The sequence below is a fragment of the Aricia agestis genome, chromosome 17 (assembly GCF_905147365.1).
Source record: "Aricia agestis chromosome 17, ilAriAges1.1, whole genome shotgun sequence".
Taxonomy (NCBI): domain Eukaryota; kingdom Metazoa; phylum Arthropoda; class Insecta; order Lepidoptera; family Lycaenidae; genus Aricia; species Aricia agestis.
In genome coordinates, this window is record NC_056422.1 from 10284327 (window position 1) to 10308204 (window position 23878).

General features: G+C 34.7%; 2 protein-coding genes across 3 annotated transcripts in view; both read right to left on the reverse strand.

The window, feature by feature from the left end:
- The window catches only part of LOC121735303 (probable ribonuclease ZC3H12B), a 47473-nt gene extending 30307 nt beyond the window's left edge, over nucleotides 1-17166 (reverse strand). The window contains exon 1 of one of the 2 annotated variants that reach the window (XM_042126083.1): nucleotides 16751-17166. In XM_042126083.1, the coding sequence (XP_041982017.1) occupies nucleotides 16751-16966 (216 nt within the window). In that variant the 5' untranslated portion in view covers nucleotides 16967-17166. Of the gene's footprint in view, nucleotides 1-10829; nucleotides 10946-16750 lie in introns of those variants that run through there. The other variant, XM_042126084.1, reaches the window with a different exon arrangement.
- Nucleotides 17167-18463: 1297 nt separating this feature from the next.
- LOC121735360 lies at nucleotides 18464-23574 on the reverse strand. The gene is made up of 10 exons (XM_042126162.1): nucleotides 23104-23574; nucleotides 21364-21479; nucleotides 20750-21028; nucleotides 20562-20657; nucleotides 20390-20476; nucleotides 20221-20307; nucleotides 20039-20125; nucleotides 19831-19943; nucleotides 19118-19261; nucleotides 18464-18612 (listed from the first exon to the last, which is right to left on the reverse strand). Exons 1-10 carry the CDS (start codon nucleotides 23282-23284, stop codon nucleotides 18474-18476), a joined length of 1329 nt encoding a protein of 442 aa, XP_041982096.1. The 5' UTR covers nucleotides 23285-23574; the 3' UTR covers nucleotides 18464-18473.
- Between the last annotated feature and the right edge of the window lie 304 nt (nucleotides 23575-23878).

Consider the following 23878-nt stretch of genomic DNA (forward strand, 5'->3'; position numbering starts at 1 on the left):
AAGGCTACAGGCTATATTTTATCACGCTTATACTAACAGGAGCGAAGAAATAGTGGAAAGTGTGGAAAAAACGGCGGGAAATTATTTAAAAGGGCTTATTTGAACGCGCTAATCTCAGGAACTACTGGTCCGATTTAAAAAATTCTTTCAGTGTTATATAGCCTATTTATCGAGGAAGGCTATAGGTTATATTTTATTAAGCTAAGACTAATAGGAGCGAAGAAATAGAGGAAAATATGGAAAAAAACGGGAGAAATTGTTTGAAATGGCTTATTTGAACGCGCAAATCTCAGGAACTACTGGTCCGATTTGAAAAATTATTTCAGTGTTAGATAGCCCATTTATCGAGAAAGGCTATCTATACTAATAATAATAATACTCCCCACACCGGTTTCGGTGACGGTGGCCGGTTTCATTGAAACCAGACCAGGTACGCAGGAGTAATTTTATAGTGCCCAAGTGTGTGCGCAGTACACCAGAGCACTTTCTATTCCTTTACTCTCATAACCCAGTGGGACGGAAGACCGACACGACTGGCGAGAGATCAGGCGCAGGACCGACTTTTTACATGCCCATCCGACGCATGGATCATCTTACTTGTCAGACAATCAGGTGATCAGCCTGCATTGTCCTAACCAAACTTGGAAATAACATGTTTCCAACGCGGGATTCGAACCCACGACCTCCGGAGTCGAGAGCGACGCTCTAACCACTAGACCACGGAGGCGTTGATACTTTCGCATTTATAATCCATACTAATATTATAAATGCGAAAGTATCTCTGTCTGTCTGTCTGTCTGTCTGTCTTGCTTTCACGCCAAAACTACTGAACCGATTGCAATGAAATTTTGTACACAGTTATTCTAGAGTCTGAGAAAGGACATAGGCTACATTTTGATGTGGGAAAATATCTTATTTCCATGAAAATATCGATAAAAATGAATTCGCATTGCGCGTGGCCAGCGCTCATCCCGGGGGTCCTGGGTTCGAGTCCCGCAGGCGGAACAAAAAGTTTTCAATGTTCCTGGGTCTTGGATGTGTATTAAAATAAAATTTCAAAAATCTTAAACATATTTTATGTATAATAATTAATATTATAAAAAATCTAGAAATATATCGACGCAATGAACATTTTAGTTCTAATACTATTCAACAGATGGCGTTTTATTTTTTACTTTATTGTAACATAGAACTAATCATACTTATTAGTTAGTATGTTTTTGTTTATAGTTTTTAATACGTTAGAATATTATGTTTAATAATATAATCACTTGGTATAATAATAATCAATCTATCTTATCTTATAGAACTCCTACTGCATTTCTAATCAATACTATCCATACTAATATTATAAATGCGAAAGTATCTCTGTCTGTCTGTCTGTCTTGCTTTCACGCCAAAACTACTGAACCGATTGCAATGAAATTTTGTACACAGTTATTCTAGAGTCTGAGAAAGGACATAGGCTACATTTTGATGTGGGAAAATATCTTATTTCCATGAAAATATCGATGAAAATGAATTCGCATTGCGCGTGGCCAGCGCTCATCCCGGGGGTCCTGGGTTCGAGTCCCGCAGGCGGAACAAAAAGTTTTCAATGTTCCTGGGTCTTGGATGTGTATTAAAATAAAATTTCAAAAATCTTAAACATATTTTATGTATAATATTATAAAAAATCTAGAAATATATCGACGCAATGAACATTTTAGTTCTAATACTATTCAACAGATGGCGTTTTATTTTTTACTTTATTGTAACACTAGCTGTTGCCCGCGACTTCGTCTGCGTGGACTTTAGTTTATAGCGCGCGGTGTCAACAAAATTTGTCAAATTTAAAAACTTTTTAAAACCCTGGCAAGTGGTACCCCTCTTAGGGCCGCGCTACACCGGAATGGCAGCGCTGAAAGTGCTCGCCTCGCCGCTGCTATTCCGGTGTAGCGCGGCCCTTAATTAATCAAAATAGCCAAGAAGAGAGAGAGAAGAAGAGAGATTAAGAAAAAAGGGTTGTAAGGGGGTGAAAATGCGTAAATTTGTTCAAATTAAGTTAGTTCCAACAATTCATAATAGATGGCGCCGTGAGTCTTCTACATCGCGCTGACGCTTGCTCAAAAGTCTTTCTATAAGACGTGGTATCATCTTACATTTAAGTTTCGATTTTTTTCGATTGTTATATCTATTCTACGGTATTAAATAACTCAGTACTTTATCTGTGTGTGACGTAACCTTAAATCTATCAATGATAAATAGTTTATGGGTAAAGTTGTGTAATTGGAGGGCTAAATAAGCTTTAAAATTTGGCATAAAATATAAAGTTTAATATAAAAAAATGAAATACTTATTGTGTGCACACTGCACAGCTCTATTGATTTAAGGGGTACCAGGGTTTTTTTATAAAAGCTTTTGACACCAATTTTGTTGACATCGCGCGCTATAAACTGAAGTCCACGCGGACGAAGTCGCGGGCAACAGCTAGTATACTAATATTATAAATGCGAAAGTATCTCTGTCTGTCTGTCTGTCTGTCTGTCTCGCTTTCACGCCAAAACTACCGAAGCGATTGTAATGAAATTTTGTATACAGATAGTCTAAAGCCTGAGAAAGGACATAGGCTACTTTTTTACTGGAAAAAAAGCGTTGTAAGGGGGTGAAATTGCGTAAATTTGTTCAAATTAAGTTAGTTCCAAAAATTCAAAATAGTGCGTCTCCTACATCGCGCTAACGCTTGCCCAGAAGTCGTTCTATAAGTGGTGGTATTATCGTTTAGTTGATTTTTCTTGATGTTATTTCTTTTATACGTTACTTATTTTTTACGTTACTTATTAAATCAGTACTTTATCTATGCAGTGACGTAACCTTAAACCTATCAATGATAAATAGTTTATGGGTAAAGTTGTGTAATTGGGGGGCTAAATAAGCTTAAAAATTTGGCATAAAATATAAAGATTAATTTAAAGAATTGAAATATTATATGCACATTGCACACTAATAGGGTTGTTGAGGAAGTGATTATGAGGAAGAGGAGGAAGAGGAATTTTCACGCGTAAATTTAGAGGATGCGGATGAGGAAGAGGATATTTTTTGAGGAAGAGGATGCGGATGAGGAAGCAGATGAGGAAGAGGATGATAGGAAATTATAAATACTAGCGGACTCAACCCAAAAGTCTTTGTCCTGTCTATCCATAAGTAGGTACATACAAAAAATAATTAAAAGGGCATTTTCCAGTGGATCAAACTATGAATCTAAACCATTCTCAAAACACACACAATAAAGAATCATCAAAATCGGTCCAGCAATTAAGGAGGAGTTCAGTAACATACACAACACACAACACACAAAAAAGATGGATACGCGACGCGCATGCGCAGTGAAATTCCTCATAAATTGCTCTTAAATTTTGAGGAAGCGATAGCGGAAGAGGATTTTTTTATTTATGAAGATGTGGTAACGGTTGAGGAACCCAAAATATTGCGGAACTTCCTCATTATGAGGAAGCGGAAGAGGAATCCACAGCAACCCTACTGACACTGCACAGTTGTTTTGATTTAAGGGGTACCAGGTTTTTTTTTATTAAAGCTTTTGACACCAATTTTGTTGACATCGCGCGCTATAAACTGAAGTCCACGCGGACGAAGTCGCGGGCAACAGCTAGTAGGCTATATTTCATCAGGCTAAGATTAATGGGAGCGAAGGAATAGAGGTAAATGTGGGAAAAAACGGGGGAAATTATTTGAAAGGGCTTATTTCACGAACTACTGGAGCAATTTTTTTGTTATTTGGCACAGATAAGAAGTAGACCACGTGAAGGATCATAGGCTATTTTTTGTGGACTAATCTATTTTGATGGAATTTGGTATGGAGATACTTTGAGTCGATTCGAGTCGAGTGACTCGGGAAAGGACAAGGGATACTTTTTATCCCGGAAAATATACGGTTCCCGCACAATAAACTTTTATGATTCTCGCCTAAACTATTTAATCTATTTTGATGAAATTTGGCATGGAGATTGGAGATAATTTGAATCTGGGACAAGGAATGCTTTTGTCCCGGAAAATTGTGCGGTTCCCACACAATATACTTTTCTGATTTGCGCGTAAACGACTCAATCGATGTACGGGAACAACTATAAACTAAAGACCACGCGGACGAAGTCGCGGGCAACAGCTAGTCTATTAATAAATGTAGATTGAAATAATTTACCTCGTTACTTATAAGTAATAACAATTACATTATCAGTAGCATTTCTAATAAAAAAGTAATACTGCGGCTTAATCGGATACAAGGTTATTAGTGCGAGGAAAAAATGTCCTCATATTTTGTCCTCACTTCGCCAGCAGGATGTGCACTTGACCTGGTGACGTTCAACATTGAATTTACTCTCTAACAGGGTCTTCCTTCCAACGATATGTAACATAAGGATTACTCTCAGAGAAACATATAGTAATAAAGTCTTATTACTATATGTTTCTCTGAGAGTAATCCACAGCAACCCTACTGACACTGCACAGTTGTTTTGATTTAAGGGGTACCAGGTTTTTTTTATTAAAGCTTTTGACACCAATTTTGTTGACATCGCGCGCTATAAACTGAAGTCCACGCGGACGAAGTCGCGGGCAACAGCTAGTAGGCTATATTTTATCAGGCTAAGATTAATGGGAGCGAAGGAATAGAGGTAAATGTGGGAAAAAACGGGGGAAATTATTTGAAAGGGCTTATTTCACGAACTACTGGAGCAATTTTTTTGTTATTTGGCACAGATAAGAAGTAGACCACGTGAAGGATCATAGGCTATTTTTTGTGGACTAATCTATTTTGATGGAATTTGGTATGGAGATACTTTGAGTCGATTCGAGTCGAGTGACTCGGGAAAGGACAAGGGATACTTTTTATCCCGGAAAATATACGGTTCCCGCACAATAAACTTTTATGATTCTCGCCTAAACTATTTAATCTATTTTGATGAAATTTGGCATGGAGATTGGAGATAATTTGAATCTGGGACAAGGAATGCTTTTGTCCCGGAAAATTGTGCGGTTCCCACACAATATACTTTTCTGATTTGCGCGTAAACGACTCAATCGATGTACGGGAACAACTATAAACTAAAGACCACGCGGACGAAGTCGCGGGCAACAGCTAGTCTATTAATAAATGTAGATTGAAATAATTTACCTCGTTACTTATAAGTAATAACAATTACATTATCAGTAGCATTTCTAATAAAAAAGTAATACTGCGGCTTAATCGGATACAAGGTTATTAGTGCGAGGAAAAAATGTCCTCATATTTTGTCCTCACTTCGCCAGCAGGATGTGCACTTGACCTGGTGACGTTCAACATTGAATTTACTCTCTAACAGGGTCTTCCTTCCAACGATATGTAACATAAGGATTACTCTCAGAGAAACATATAGTAATAAAGTCTTATTAGATAACATGTCTTTTTAACCGACTTCCAAAAAGGAGGAGGTTATATGTTCGGCTGTGGTGATTTTTTTTGTAACTAATTATTGAGTGCATTCAGTAGAACTTGATGCTTCTAGGCGTCTGTTTTAAACGAGCTTTGTGGACCCACAATTTTTTCTTGCGTGTCCTGTAAATCACAGAACAGCAGTAACCAACCACATCCATTTGATGACGAGGACATTTTTGGTTGATTCGAAGGAGAAAAAGGTCTTCGTTTGTCCCAACTTCGCCAAAGGGATGTGCACTTGACCCGCTAACGTTCGTTACAAAGGTAGGCCGCAATGGTACTAGATACTACTACTACTGGAGAAATTTTATCGCGCGTCTGCCGGGTGATAAGAGCGTCCAATAGTGGTGGAGTATAGTCGCGACGTCGGCTCGTGCGATGTTTCGTCAGCACGCAACAGGATGCGAGCTCAAAGGTGACCAAACAAAGTACAAACGCCTTTTTGTTTTAGTCGTACTCCAAAAATTTTGGCTATTTAAGGACAACAGGAACATTTTCGAAACAGAAAGATTATTTAAAATTCGAATCATTGGCAAAAACATTGTTTTATGTTGCTCCAAATAGAATTCTAGGAAATATAATGTTTGAAATAGCGAATTAATATATTTATTTAGATCATCTGAATCGTTGTTCAAATTTAGGAATAATTTAATTACCGATACAATCTTATCTTAAGTTGCTAGACATTATAATACACGATTTCATTACAATAAATTCAGTAATGAATATTTATATACAATTTGTATCTTTATTTATTTTAAAGGCTCTTGTATTTAGATTTGTACTATTTTTGTACAAATCTGTGAACTAAAATCGCTTGAATTTTAAAGTGACTGGTAAGTGTTGGACTTCTTTGCTAACTTATAAAAAAATTTAATCCTAATTGCCCTTTGGAATTTAACGTGAATCCGACTCAAGCATTTAAAATTATTCCAGTTATTTAAAGATACAATTATTATTTCAATTAGTCGTTATAAATCTTTGTTTTTTTTTTTTTTCTTTAAAAAACCTTTACCTCAAATCTTATAATATCCACCAAAATGAGACCTCATGGTCATCGTACATCGACATACATAACGAATGGGCTAACCGCAGTCCGCAGACAACTTATTTCACTACAAGATCAATAAGATATTTCAAATAACTTACTAATCTCGACATTAACACAGTTTTAACGATTTTCCTAATGGTAACCTAATTTAATTAAAAGCTACTAGCTGCTTGATGACGTCTAATAATTATTTTTAAGTTATGTTGCAAGTTCTTCAAACTGTCGAAATATTATGAAGATAAAAATATATTGTTTTGAATTCATTATTCGTTTGTAAGAAGATAACTCTTACAAGAAAAATACGTTTAATCATAATATTACAAGCGTTAGGGGATCCTAACGCTTGTCAGTTGTACGGATGGCTTATTTGGTTCTATCGAAACAATATTATTTTACATTCTAGAACTCTTAGCAAATCCAAATTTTAAATAATTGTTACCGTTAAGGTTTTCTAAAATTAAGAACGTTTGGATGCTTATGTAGGGAGGCATTTAAGCGGACTTGATTTTTATCCATATAACTTTTTTGAGTATAATATTTAATTTTTTGGCCGATCGTCTTAGTAGATTATAATATCATTATTGACAGAATTGATTTTACCAAAGTTAATAATTACTACGAAATAAACAACTTAACCCTACGATTTTACGTACTACATATAATCAAAACTGTTTCTTATTCGGAACTGCGTTTTATTTCTCACTAGCTGTTTGACCGAGTTTGATATATAATTATATATATATACAAGAATTGCTCGTTTAAAGATATAAGATAACCTCTTGCTGTTTCAGATTATCAGGTCTTATTCTGTCTCTATCCCGTTGTAGATTTATATCCGCGATCGGATGTATAACGGTTGAATACAAATAGGCGAGTGAAAGTCCGATAGTCAGTCTGCGACAGTGCAACAGAGCAGTGCATTCTTATTACTTTCACACTAAACAATAATAATAATATGCCGTGATTAAAAAATTACTACATTTTTCCGACGACTAGTCGTCACTTATTCGCATAAATCACAATGTGAAACCTTTGTGCTTAAAATTTAAATATCATCCACGTAGAAAATATTTGCATCATAGCATTCTGAAAAGTAATAGTGGCAGCAGGTGGCAGCAGGTGGCAGCATGTGATTTAGGGGGCCCGCAAGTCTAAATATTGGTAAATGGTATGATACCATAATATTCTATGATAGGTACATTGGTTAATATTATATTAGGTTGGGGAAAAGTTTCTTCGCATTTTGTATAAAAATTCAAAAGGTTTTTTTATAAAGTTTATTTAGTTACAATTGACTAAAGTATATAGGTGCCATTTTGTTCGATAACTTTTTGCCATCTTGTTGGTAAGGACATGATCCCATTGCTATAAAAATTTTGGGGCTCCTGATGAAAAAACTGCGACAAGTGGTTTTGGCAGTCCTCTTGTGATGTCAACCTGACACTGCCTAAGGAATTCTGCAGCGACCGAAATAGGTGGATATCTGAAGTTGCAAGGTCAGGACTATACGGCGGATGAATAAAACACCTCCTAGCCAAACTCCCGTAATTTTTGCTGAGTGGCTAAAGACGTGAGGTCTAGCGTTATCATGGTGAAAAACCAGACCCCTTCTGTTTATTAATTTTCTTCTCTCATCTTCTTGCTTTAATTTAATCAGTTGTTCGTAGTACAGTTCAGAATCGATGGTCCTGTCTGGCGGTCTGTATGAATAATGCCCTTCCAATCCCACCACACACACAGCATCACCGTGTTGCGAGTTAAACCGGGTTTCGCCACAGTCTGTGAAGCCTGACCGGCCTTTGACCATTATCTTTTTCGCACGTTCTTGGCGTATGTGATCCACTTTTCATCACCAGTTATCAGCTTCTTAAAAAATGGTTCGGTTTATTACTAAAGAATCACAAATGAGTACACGGTTCATTAGGTTTCTTTCAGTGAGCGCATAAGGCACACCCAAATATCGAGCTTTTTTGTGTACCCAGCTTTTTTCTAATGCGCCAAAACCGTTTTGTGGTCAATACCCAGTTCTTCAGCTATATCGTAACTACTAATATGCCGATCTTGCTCACCTTTTTCAAAAATGGCATCAGTTTTGTCCGTAACAGGGCGACCAGAGCGGCGTACATCTTTGATATCAAAATTTCCGGATTGAAAACGCTTTGCGCTACTCTTACAGATACTGCATTAGGTCCACATTCCACAAACATACCACAAATTTTTTTCGCGGCTTGTGTTGCATTTTTACCTTTTTTTTTAGTAAAATTTTAAAATGTATCGAATTTCTTCGTTAGAAACACTCATTTTAAAAATAAGAAAAACAAATAAAAGAGTTTGGAATTGTCTTCTGTAAAATAAAAACTTTTTAATGATACTCAAATCAGCCAGAAACAATTGGTATAGCCCAAGAGTTTTTATGACAAGTTCATACATACTATAATGCGAAAAGACTTTTTCCCCAACCTATTTATATCTAATATTTATACTTGTGGGCCTCCTAAATCATAATATTATGTCACTATCTGTACTTTGCAGAATGCTAACAGCATATAATATGGCGACTTGGTAGAGCTTCTGTATGGCTTTTATTTAGTTCAAGTATTAAGCTGTAAATATAGCATTATTTACCTCTACATTTTGTTAGGGTTAATAAAACTAAGGAAATATATAGGTATAATACAATATGTAATAAATAACAATTTTTCCATCATAAACTCCGGCTCGGCAGTCGGCACATAATTCGCTGTCCGAAATCATTTTGCCTATTTGGTTTCCTGGTCATGTGCCCAGCAAATTTGCCGCACACGTGCAATTTTTGACAAAGCGAGCACGCGCCGCCGTAGACGTCATAATTATATTTTTTATTTGACTCGTGTGGACTTTTTAATTATTTCGTTTGAAGAATATTTTGTATAATGATTTTGTATGATTTGCTCTATTGTCTATTCGATTTGATAACAAATACAATCGTATAGACAAAAGAGATTTGCTCTTTTTTTGAGATATCATATCAATGATGTTATTTAAAACTGATAAGACACTTAATTACTGCTATTTTTGATAATATTCTAATAGGTATGTAATTAATTACCTACAATAAAGATTTGAAAACTTTTGCCGGTTTCGAAATTAGAACATTGCAGATTTACATAGACCATACAATTAAAATTATTACACGTTTTAAGTAGTGATTTTTATTGCAATATCTTTTTTATTTAAAGATAACAAGAAATTCTAGAATCTTAGATTCGTAATAGGCAAGTGTAGACGTAATTAGCAGCCACTAACAAAAATGTCCTTGAAAAGTAAACTTTGTGGTCATAAGTCATAACAACCAAATCTGCAGAGTTTCTGCATCATAATATTCCCATGTTTTTAATTTTCAATTAGCAACCTTAGTCTTCTCACTTCTGTAGTTTCATTATTACTTATTAGTCATTAGGGGCGTCCACAAATTACGTGAGGTGTTTTTATTTTCTGACCCTCACTTCCCTCCTAGTGAGATTTCGTGAGATTTTATTCAACCCCCTCCCCACCCCCAAATCTCACGTGAGATTTTTCATAATGTGGGTTTCTTACGAAAAAGCGTTGGATTGTTCGACAGTCAGTAGATGTATATATGTACAACGTTAAAGTATGAATGAAATTATTTTCTTTAGAACGAATTAGTAAATGATCTTAATCGTATTACGATTACAATTAAATCTTAAGCATATACGTACAATCTGGATGAAATGGAACAAAATAGTATATTTTTTCTTTGTTTTAGCTTCATGATTTTTTTAGTAACAACTATTATCTATTCTGTGGTAACAATGAGAAAAAAATTACATGAGATTTGCCGAGACCCCCCACTCTACAAGTTACAACGTAAGATTAGAAGAGATTTAACTCAATCCCCTTTTTGTGAACGCCTTACTTGTTAACTATATTATACAATTCTGTATATATTATCTAAGACATAAATTAAAAAAATCTGCATACTTCGAAATAGGGCCTTCTATTTACACCGCCGTGTTATTTTATTGTGGTACTGTAAATATACATATTAATAGTACGGCATCCGGAAAAAATAATACTTAATTCATTACCTTTGGAACATTTTCTCGATTTATTAATCTACAGTATTATGTCACTTCACTGAATCGACATCGTAAACATCACTAAAATCTTACCTAACTTAATTATATTGGGCACTCAAGGTTCAATTTCGATACCAGCATACCTATATTAGATAAGCTACTTCCGGGACGAGCCGCGAGACATAGCGGCGGTGAAACTCACATCCGTGTTATGGGATAACGCGCTCACCTGGTTGTCAATCGCGAACATAATAAATGCGTGCTAGTGTGCGCGGGACGGACATGACGCGCGCGTGCGGCGTGGTACGCGAGGAGACTAGTCGCGGAGGCGTGCGCGTACGCACACGCACGGGCCCGAGTGAAGGGGAGCGGGGCAGCGAGATCCGGGTTGCGCACCCACTGCAGCCGCCGGCCCCCAACGACCACGGTTTAAGCTTGGAACACACTTTTCTTTGGACCAAATGCTCAGCCCTAACTTGGTTTACCATAGTCAGCCCTAGCTTATAACAGAAGTATGATTTGTCGGTTGTCATCCTCTTACAGATCTTATCACAACAGGGGCCGAGAGGATCGCATTCAACTGAAAAGTCCTCTTCGACCCAAAAGGCGATAGACAACACTATTTTAAATACTAGGGAATCTTTACATAGACTGATCGAAAACAGCAGTTGCTTTAGCATTATTCTTCATGACTTAAATGTTTTGGTTTGCTTTTTTCCATTTAAGTTCAAAAGAAACAAAAAATACTTATAAAAAAAACTTGAGAGGTGTCAAGGGACACCCTGGATGGAACGAAATTATAAAATAAAATAATAAAAAAAAAATTAAGAGTACCGCCAGTCCGCCACCCCACCCAGCTAAAAAAGTTCAAATTTCCCGCCATAGATGAATGGTAGAATTTTAAATTTCCCGCCAGTTGACGTCATCACCACATCAACGCCCTCTGCACCTACTTCGCAGGTACTAAAATATGTGTCGGTCAAAAAGTGTTGTTACAACTTTTTCCGTCTAGTCCCCTTTCGCCACGCGCGATAAGGAACTTCGTTCCAATAAGTCATGAATTAAGCACGTTTCCATAAAAGATTTTTTGAAAAAAAAAAATGGAAATTCCCTAAAAGTACTCTGAAACATTGTCACCCTTACTTATTTTATGCTTCTCGATGCTAACAATTGACTGAGATAATATGACTGTTTCATTAGATAGTTTCATAACATAGAAATAACTATTTTTGTATTTAAAGTGAGGCATTAAAATAATAAAGATGTTCTAAAAATAAACTTGAATTATATAACATTACTTTTGTATTATAATATTTTAACACTTTTGTCTTATTTTCAGCAAGCTTTACATAATTTAGTCTATCACATATTATGAACACTTTTTAAATCTTTATTTTTATTGGTAACTTTAGACATTCAAATTTGTTTTCTAGGAGCTAAGACGTTATCTGTCAAATTATTTTAATAACCTATGTAACCTTGATTTGATATTATGAGTCTGTCTAGTCTTCCTTATATGAAACATAATGTATTATGTAACCATTGATTAACAGGTTATAAGTATAATATGCTGATTAATTATAATTTTAAATATTAAATACAGCTGTGACGCAAACAAACTAATCTTAATTAAGCTTAATCTGAATCTTAATTCAGATAAAGCTTTCAGACACAACATTTATTTTTTAAACTTAATATCAATAATAATTACTCTGGTTGTCTATGGGTGAGAGAAATAGCCTTCATTGGATGTTCTGTGTGGTCTCCCACCTATTTGAATTTTTTTTCTTACTCTTAATAAAGACAGTAGTCTTTCAATTTATTCTGTACGACTCAAGTTGAGTCTAGACTCTAAACAGCTTAAGTCACATTGGGCTGAAGAGTTCATGATGTCCACCCTAGTTTAAATGAGAATGACAGCCAGTAAAAGGTTTTTGTTTTTAGGGTTCCGTACCCAAAGGGTAAAAAGGGACCTTATTACTAAGACTTCATTGTCTGTCTGTCAGAGAAAGACTAGGCTGTATCTCAAGAACCGCTATAGCTAGACTTCTGAAATTTTCACAGATTGTGTGTATCTGTTGCCGCTATAAGAACAAATACTAAAAACATAATAAAACTAATTTTTAAGAGGGGCTCCCATACAACAAACATGATTTTTTTGGCCTGTTGCTCGATATCAATAATGGCAACTGGTAGGCACTTGATATTTTCACAAAGGTCTTAATTATACATATACATTAATAACTAATAATAATATTAAAATAAAATAAAAAATGAAGAAAAAACACAATTTATGGCCTATTATGGTATGGAACCCTTTGTGCGCGAGTCCGACTCGCACTTGGCCGATTGTTAATACAGCGGCAGTGAGTGTGGAAATTTAAGTTAATCCAACTCAAATTTCCACACTCACTGCCGCATCCAGAGACAAGTATTAATTAATTACTTATCTGTAATTAAATAAAGATTTGGACATAAGCCCCATGGGCATTTTCAAAAAAACGTGTACCCTTGCAAAAATATGTCTATATTTTTTAAGGTCATTTATTTACCTTTTTTTTAATGTCATATACAAGGAAAAATATTGAACTAATGGAATAAGTTAAAAAGAACGCTGAAAACGTTATATTATTCTGATATTATTGAAACAAAATCGAATTTTCGACGAAACAGATTCCGTTGTGCGACTAAATGTAAAATATAATTTAATACAAAAAAATACAGCAATAAATGGATTTCTTCGTTAATTTAATCTAGTGAAATGCATATTTAATTATTTATTAAAAAAAATTTAGATAATTTCAAGGATCAACAAGAGTAGCAATTATTTTTAATCCATAGTGTGACTATGTGACCCAACCACTAGGTTATTTTTCATTTTTTTACATGAGTAAGTAATATTTAACATATTTAAAGGAGTTTTTATAACACAAAAACCTTTTATTTAAACATTTTTATTGTTGCACTACTTATAAAAGTAAAAAATTCTTTGATTTCATAGATTTAACTTCAATAATTAGAGGGACGAACATCTCATAATCATAAAGATGTGTTCACATGTCTACGAATTCCTAAGTTATTAATGACATCGGATTATATGCACGATCAAAGTGCCGAAATATCCATGCAAATATGCATGAAAAATGGTAGAAATATGCACAAAATATGCACAGTCAAAAGTCACTTAATATTAAAATTTATTATTTTTTTGAAGACTTTTCCGGTAGTGACATTAATAAAAGCGCCAATTTTTATAATTTCATAAAATCCAGGATTTTTAATTTCTTGAAATAAATACTTTTTATTTATTTATTATGTAACGCCAATAATAATTTTCTACCAACATTTTCCGATTGCAATCTTAATGCCCATGGAAGTTAAACTACCGAAATATGCACTATCAACGAAAAATTGCCAAAATATGCACTATCGCCTAAAAAGTGACATTATATGCATTTGCATATGCAAGTATGCAAATGCATATAATCTGATGTCTAGTTATTATAAATCTGCAAATATCAACGACACAAAATGATTTTCAACTTTACTGATAGAAAAGTAGTGGAAATAAAATCAAAATTAAAAAAAAAAAACTTTTAGGTACTTAAATTTTAAATATTTGTTATTGTTAAGTAAAGGCGACGCCTTGATAATTTGTCTGTAGCGATATCAATTTTTCAATGACTAAAGCTAAGAAATTAAAGTTCATTGTCAGTATTTATCATGTCTTTGTCTTTGATTTACCCATAGCATAACACGATTGGTCAACTTTTATAACACAGAATAATCAATCAAATAGACCTGTGTAAAAAAAAAAAAAGGATTCCTATTTTTCCAACAGAGGAGAGTGATTTAAGCTTCCAAATTTGTACATGGCTTGGTTCAAGCATACACTTTAATTTGCCCATAGCTTATATGAAATGTATTTATGGTTTTTAAATTACGCGACAAAACTATTTTGTCGCTTACGCCCTTTCCATTTTTTGCTGTTCCATTGCTTGTTTTCTGTGAAAGGCCGGGCCGGGCTTTCATAGAAAACTAGCAATCTAAAACATATCCAAAACGGTTTTTTACTTTAACGCGGCGTCACCTTAACACATAAGTAATAAAAATATATATTTGTACGTTAATCGTACCAGTTTAAAAATCTCCAATTTTCTTAATAAAATCTGTGAATAAAAAAATAATTTATTTAAAATGTGAACTAAGCCTTATGCTTTCCGCCTGTTGTGACTTGTCCGTTCCATTATATGTGACCACACGAAAAGTCACAAGTCGGAAGTCACGTAATATTACTTTCTTTTACTTTTAAAGTGTTTGTAAATAACCGATAATAGTTATCACAATTTCATTTTTTATACTAAATACTAAGCTAAATTTGCAACGTGTCAACAGTAGAAACAGTTGGAGAAAGTATAATAATGCTTACAAAATATGGTCACTTATCTGAACAAATAAACCGTTCCTGAAGAACCATCCAACCTGCGTCCGCGTCTTGTAGCAGATTTTTAACTACTAAATTTAAATTGAAGTTTCTCGATGTACAATGAAATATAGTGCTATCATTTAGTGCCGAAAATATTTTTGTAGTATGTTTATAAAACTAAAAAAAACGGTCACTAAACCGAACATTCAGGTCGGGTTGCTTTTTCATGATTATAATTTTAATTAATTTGTAGTTAAATTATGTTAGATTCTTCAATAACAAGACATTCAATTGATACATTAAGTATTTAGGAATCTAACATATGTTTTTTAAGTAACTTACTTTAAGAAAAAAAATAGTTATTAAAGATTTTGTTACAACTTCTGGGAAGGGGACAGGTGAATTTAATAGGTTTCGGTACTTAAAAACCCTTATAAATCTCATACTAAATAAAATTTTATACAAACGTGAATGTATTTTAATAAAAGAAAACTTGTTTATGCCCCTACATTAAAATTACAAAATGTTAGTATGTAATTTTTTACAAATAATCTGTAGCGAAGTCAAGGGACAAGGTAAAAACCAGGGGTACACATTTTTTTGAAAATGCCCCCATACGTAATCTGTCAAACTCTTCATTAAATTGAATTTTAATCATTATTTTATTTCTCTGGGTGCGGCAGTCCGAGACATTTACGGCCTTACTTCAAAATATTTAAACACCCGTTGAACAGTTGATTAGACAAAAATTAATTATTGATTGCTTAACTTTTTTTTAGGTTGGACAGAAAATGTAGTATAGAGTTTATGTCAAAATCTCTATAAAAATGCATTTGTCCCATGATTTAAACAATACAGTGTAAACTCCATGTAACGTCACTCTATTTAACGACAAACTGTCTAAAACGTCGAAATCAATTGACTTTGGTTGGTTTAGCTGTTCTACCATACAATGATACACTCTACATAACATCACACCCACTCTCAATAGCGACAAAATCACAACGATTGATTAATAAAAAGTACCTTTAAAGTTACTAAAATTAGTTAAAAATGCGCAGCTATGCACGTTTTTTTTGTCGCATTGTTATCCTAGCCCGCAATAAACTCGACTTTCGGCATCATGCATTCTGAACTTTCTAAGAAATTCATTCTTTTGTTTACAAATTGGGATTTCTTGCACGTGTAGGCTGTTTTTGACCATAACTATTAGGAGAAGGAGTCATGGCTTATTATCTATCCATTATCATATTCTCAGTTGAACATAAACTTTCAAACTGTAAATTATGGTTAGTAAAAGAAAATCACTATAATATATTGACGAAAAAGTTTCGATTTTTCTTCTCTCCATTTAACGACAACTCTATATAACGTCATAAAATGCACAGTCCCTTCAGTGTCGTTATATAGAGTTTACACTGTAGTTATTAAGTAAAGATTAATCACTGAATTTATCTTTAATTTCTTAATTTGACCAGTATGATAATATACAGCTGGATAATTTAAACTTTTGAAAAGTTTATAAAACTGAGAAGGTGTACAAAAGAATATTGAAGGATTAAACTTCATCACAGATATAATAATAAAGATCAGTCATCATGAACTTCTAAATAAGTTATACCTTCCTTAAAAACATCTTCATATTACTATTACTAGCAAAATAAGTAAGAACCTGTTTGTATATTAATGATGAAAAGAATGCAACATAAATGTCTTTTTCTTACCTGAATTCTCTCAACGGTATCCCGTGGATTGGAAGCATCAGCAGTGTTCAAATTCAACGTAACATTGAAGTACACATTATCATCTTTGAATCGTATTGTCTTATTTTCCGAGAGTGTGACATAGTAAAACGTCTCAACCAAGTTAAGATATTTCGCATAAAACTCATTCAAACAGGAGCGTGGAATAGATATCAACAAATCCGTATCGTTTGACATTATTTAGGAAATTCCTTACACGGAAACAGCACACTGTTTTGGCACATATATAGCATAATTTGTTTCAAAACATCGTAAAGATAAATTAACAATCTCAATTTTCACACAGTACTTAATCGGTTCGTGTTGGTGACGTCCACTAATTACTTCTCATTGAAAACTTTTTAATCTAAAATTCTCACTTTTATCACGACATCACTTCAGCCATCAAACTCGATGAATGTCATTGTCACTTCGACAGAAGTCAGAACCATTGACTTTTATGTCGGCTGTACACTCTCGCCGAGACACAGCGAGGCGGCCCGAGTGCGAGAGTGTAAATGGGTGCGCTCTCCTCGTCTCGCCTGTCTCGGACCCTCTCGGTCCGGTGTCGGTATTTTGCGCCCGAGACAAAGGGTCTCGCGAGGAAAGTGAGCGCATTACTGTACACTCTCGCGTTTTTTCACTACTAGTCGCGCCGCTAGACAGTGCAGAACAGAAAAATAACAATAATAAACGTCATTATCAGTCATTATCTGTGAGAAATAAAATTAAATATGATTATAGATCTTTGGATTACATTGATATCTTTCGATGCATAGAGAAAAATAATGGTCCATCTTCTCTGAGTTCATAACTGCAATTGAACATTGAACTAAGCGAGAATGTACATGATCGCACTCGGGCAAGGGGCTCTCGCACGAGACTCTCGCCCGAGAGCTCTCGGCGAGAGTGTACAGCCGACATTATAGAGTGGACTCGGCATAATGGTTTATACCATAGAGTATACATTATAGCAAGCTATAGAGTGCTTCTAACAAGGTATGAACTGTAAGCACGAGTGTGAACATATTTTCCTATAAGCGTCAAACGATGGCGCATGGAACATCACTAGACTTGCGTTATACGTTTGACAAGTATCTATAGAACTTCTGCTTACGATCGGCACAACGGGGAACGAGCGATGCGCGCTTGCTAATGTATACTCTAAGGTTTATACTAAATCAAAATACCAACAGTAGGTATATAATATTAAGTCTATGGTCAGAACAACAAAATATGCACAGATAAATTATGACAATAGAGCTATCGAGATTCGAGTCATGACGAAATGGAGTCTATGGTTTAAAATCTTTTTAGCTTACGATATCGAGGGGCGAGGAATTTTCCCAAGATTTTCCAAAAAAAAATTAGATATTAAAATTGCTTCATTAACAAACACACAGAGATCCATTCATTCACAAATCACAATTGCTATTTTACTCGAACTCCTATCGCATACAACGTGGAATATCAATAACATTAATTGTGTGTCAATGTGTGAATAAAAACAAAAGCATTTGTATAAAACTATATAATAATTAATTGTAATAATTTAAAGTTTCTTATGTCAATGGATTTATCAGTGTAAAATTGTACATACTATACTTTTACAAATTACAATACACACACAAATTAAAAATTTAGTAGGTTTGTGAGTTGTGACGCGTAATTCAAATTTCGAAAAAACAACACTGCTATATTTTTTTCAACACTGCAAGCTCTCGTCTATTTGGATAGATGATTCCTTTACAGAGGAATCATTTTGCTCACTTTTAATACTAGTTCGACTATTTCGCTGTCGTAACATTTTGGCTTCATCTGCACATTTCACCGTAATGCAAGTTCTGAAAGCACAAATAAGTAGTTATTATAAATTTAAATATTAACTCTTTTTCAAAATATATTAAGGTAATAAAAAAAATATTATATATTACATAGAAAGAATATACTACAAATTACAATCCAAACGAACGCCGGAGTTAAAGGCTTTGGATCGACACAGATCTCATAAAGTGGCAAAAAAAGACCGCGACAACAGCTTACAAGTGGCGCAAACTGGTGTCGGAGGGCAAGATCCACTTTGAGTTGCTTGCTGAGCGAGACACAATAGAATAATAATTGATTTCCAAGAATCCACGATCGAAAGATTAAATATTAAACAATCATTAAATATAAAATAACATAATATTTTTAATTGCTTTCTAATAAAATGTTTTCACAAGTACCTTATCATTAATTAGTAGATAAACCTTAAATAGTTATTCGCTGCGTTAGTATTTCTATTAGTAAGTGGCAATTATTTATAAGGTCTTAATGAAATGAAATTAAAATAACTATTAGTTTAGGTACCTTACGAAACTTTCTTTGATATCACATTTCTTTGCGACTGTAGCAACGATATCGTCGACTGTAATCGGGTTTAGTTGTTTTTTGGCAGGTTTGTTCGAAAACGCCGGGGATCGTTTTCCACTTAGGCTATGAGTCGATAACACTCTGGAAAATAAACAAAAGAGGAAAATTTTATAAAATCGCCATATCGAATCGGTCGTATGTTTTAAATCCCAAGCGGCCACATGCGGCCGCGATAATAAAAGATAAGCTATTGTGTCTGGTTTTTCCACGATCGAGGGATTAAATATATTTCCCGTATAATTTTGTTGCACTAGGTACATGATATTAGGCTATAATGGCTGGTACCTATACGTGGGAGAGCCATGCTTCGGCACGAATGGGCCGGCTCGACCGGATAAATACCACGTTCTCACAGAAAACCGGCGTGAAACAGCGCTTACGCTGTGTTTCGCCGAGTGAGTGAGTTTACCGGAGGCCCAATCCCCTACCCTATTCCCTTCCCTTCCCATCCTTACCCTCCCCTATTACCCTGTTCCGTCTTAAAAGGCCGGCAACGCACTTGCAGCGCTTCTGATGCTGCGAGTGTCCATGGGTGACGGAAGTTGCTTTCCATCAGGTGACCCGTTAGCTCGTTTGCTCCCTTATTTCATAAAAAAAAAACCATAGATGGTAGTTATTTCGCCAAGTCTGGATTTATCTGTGACACTTACTCTCGCGAAAACAGTATCTGCAACAATTTCCTTGTAACATTCGTGTACGAGTTCCAGTTTAAACTTTCGTATAAAGTTTTAGGTATAAGCGTGTTACCACTTCCAATTGGAACCTTAAAAAGACAAATTAATTAGTAAACAGCATTATTTACTAACTTGTATTAACAAGTATAATATTATATTAGTAAGTAAGTAGGTAATATCTTACCATGTCTCCTTTAGATTGAGATGCTGTCGATCCTAGATTTGATTCGTGGCTGTCCGTAAAATTATATATGTTGTTATTTTCAGGTTGCTGTAAAAAAGACAGTAGCAAGTTCATATCTTCTAGATTTGTGCTGTTAGTACAAAAAATAAAAGCAGATCAACTATCATTTTCAAATTCCTTACCATTATTTCTTCGTTCTCTTTATTTTCCGGCACTGGCATATTCTTAATGTTGTTATCGTTTATATTCGTATCGTTGTCTTTCATCACCTAAACAAATATTGGTAATACATAAGTACATTTAAAGTTTAAAAAATCATATTTTATGAAACTAATTTTAGCAAAATCTTACCATTTCATTATGTTGTATTGGAGAAAGAACCTTCCTGTTGACGTACTGACGCATGGAGGTGCAAGTATAAGGTGATTTTAATGTCTTCTACAAAAAGAAGAAAAAAAAAATATGTAGATTGTAGGTACGTAAAATATTTCCTAATTCCTATTTATAATGAGGAAATACTTACCATTTTTTCTTTTTTTGTATCTATATGCAACTCATTCCAAGCTCTGAGTTTTTTCTTTATCGGCCCAGCGTTGGCAGACACATCATCGTCTGAAACCTAAAATAATTTGGATAATGAATGCAAAAAACTCATTTAAATATTTTATCCATTTGGTGTCTTTATTCATGTTTACTGGTCTTTGTTCTTACCCGTTTACTTTTCTTCATTAATTCAGATTTATTTGTTATAAGGTTTTCATTTGTTTCATTCAAATTGCCTTCTTTCATAGAAAATACTATAGTCGTCAGTTCTTCGTATCCAGTTTTTAATGAAGTTCGTAGATCATTTATAAATTCAGGTGAATATCGTTGTTCAGTTTGCGTGTCGTTATCGATAGTTGATTTAACTTTTCTTTTCTTTGAATTCAAATCATAGTCTCTATTTGTGATATTAACTTTTCCTTTTGCTCTGACTCTATCACAGTCACTCTAAAAATCAAACCATTAATTATTTATGATTTTACTAACTTAACGACTTACCCTCTTACAAATAAAAATATTTAACAGATCTTACAGCTGTTACGAAAAATTTTGTCCTTGTCTGTAAACTTTTTCTATCGTATCATAATTAATATATTAAGGCAGTTTGGATTTTTAAATTAGTAAAGGGAAAAGTACTTAAGGCACAAGTAGAGTTAAGATATTATTTTAGGCGCGAAAATATCGTTCCTATCGATTTTAAAATTTGATAAGTGCAGAAATATTAGGTTATCTAAAAATGCATGCATTAGTTTGTGATTAATTTTTAGGTAGTAGGTACTTACCATTAATTCAGTTTTCATTTGGTTGATAGTGTTGTTAAACATTTCAACCGTTGTCTTCATCTGTTCCGTCATTCTCATAAGCATACTTTTTATTCCCTTGAGGAACTGCTTATCGTCTATAACAATTAAAAACAAATAGAGATTACCAATACTTAAACTAGAATAACTAATACAACTCTAAAAAGTTATATGGTATTAAAACAATAAGCAATCTATACTAATATTATAAAGCGGAAGAGTTTGTTAGTATCTCAGGAACTACTGGTCCGATTTGAAAAATTCTTTAAGTGTTAGATAGTCAATTTATCGAGGAAGGTTATAGGCTATATTTTATCACGCTAAGACTAATAAGAGCGAAGAAATAGAGGAAAGTATGGAAAAAACGGGGGGAATTTATTTGAAAGTGCTTATTTGAACGCGCTAATCTCAGGAACTACTGGCCTAATTTAAAAAATTATTTCATTGTTAGATAGCCCATTTATTGAGGAAGGCCAAAACTAATAAGAGCGAAGAAATAGAGAAAAGTGTGGAAAAAACGGGGAAATTATTTGAAAGGGCTTATCTCACGAACTACTAGAGCAATGTTTCTGTTATTTGGCACAGATAAGAAGTAGACCACGTGAAGAATCATAGGCTATTTTTTGTGGACTATTTTGTCTGTGAAATATCTCATTTACGCGGGTGGAGCCGCGCGGAACGTTATATTTCGCGTGGTCACGACATCACGCGTAAACGGCTGGACCCATTTTGCTGAAATTTGGTATAAGGATACATTTTGTCCCGGAAAAATGTACGGTTACTGCACAATATACTTGCGCGTAAATTATTGAATCTATTATGATGGAATTTGGTATGAAGATACTTTGAGTCTCGGGAAAGGACAAGGAATACTAATTTTGTCCCGGAAAATGTACGGTTCCCGTACAATAAACTTTTATGATTTGCGCTAAACGATTCAAGCGATGTACGGGAACAACTATAAACTAAAGTCCACGCGGACGAAGTCGCGGGCAACAGCTAGCATAAATCACCCAAACCAGGGCTTCCCAAACTGATTTGTACTGTGACGCCCTTGGGACTTTGCCATTTCTTTACGACGCCTCTCAACCCAGACCCCAAGAATACTTTATAATTTTAGAACTAGCCTACCCAACATAGGTAATCATAAAACACTATTTGGATATTTATATTTTTATTAGGAAATAATGACCAAATCAAAACACAAGCATAAGCCAGCAAGGCTGGCTAAAGTGAAGGATGCGCTTGCTTTTCTGAGCATAGCTTCTGAAACCGGGGATATAGACTGCCCGGGATGTATGAAAGACATAATGGGCGAGGCGTTTATTCGATTTGGTTGTGTTGACATGCGACGCCCTTGGGACAATGTTGAACAGTTAGGGAAGCCCTGGCCTTTTTTTTTTTTTTTCTTTGGGGAAATGCGTTTACGCATCCCCGGCAGTCTGGGGAGGGCTACCGGGGTATGTGGTGGAGATTAGAGATACTAATTTGAATCTGGGACAAGGAATGTCTTTGTCCCGGAAAAATGTGCGGTTCCCACACAATATACTTTTCTGATTTGCGCTAAACGATTCAAGCGATGTACGGGAACAACTATAAACTAAAGTCCACGCGGACGAAGTCGCGGGCAACAGCTAGCATAAAATAATTAGGAGATTTTCAATTTAAATACGAAATAAAAATTAAAAAACGATTAAGTATATATAATTATAATATCCATACCTGAAATGTAGAGCACCTTTCCCGGTCTTGTGTTGTTGCTGTACTTTTCGCGCAAAATCGACAGTTTTCCAACACACACATCTTGCTTGTTTCCCTCCAAACACTTAGCATTTACAACATCAAAACTGGCACTCAAAATGTCTTTTTGAATCCACTCCACTAGTAACCAAGACTTCTCCATGGCACGTATTCACAGAAAGGCGTTCCAAACTAAAATAACTAGACGAAGTTGCAACGATCACTTTTGCAGGTAATATTTTTTGCAACCATACCATTGTAGGGATAGTTACCTACTGGGGTTTGTAGTTCCGCTTTGTAAGATGTTACCCTCCTGTATTGTCTCTGATTAGTTGATTACCAAATGCAAGTAAATCGCCAACATTTTATTGCACCTTTTATTGTTTCTAACAAAAAGTTGCATTGTTTTCATTCACAATTCTCGAAATTGCACTTTTGTCGATGTTATTTTAATCTTGCTGTTTCTCGAAAATATGTATAATTACTTTACCAAAATGTTTTCAGCACTTCAAAAATCGCTTCTCGTGTTTTAGTGAGACTAACAAAATTTGAAATTCAACTTTATTTATAACTAGCTGTCCCGGTGAACTTCGTGTCACTTAAAAACCTTCCCTGGACTTCTATGAATATTTTAAGACTAAAATTAGCCCATTCCGTTCAGCCGTTCTCGAGTTTTGCGCTTAGCAACACATTCAGCGACTCATTTTTATATTATAGATGTAGACTAGCTGATAAAGCGGGGAACATCAATATTAAT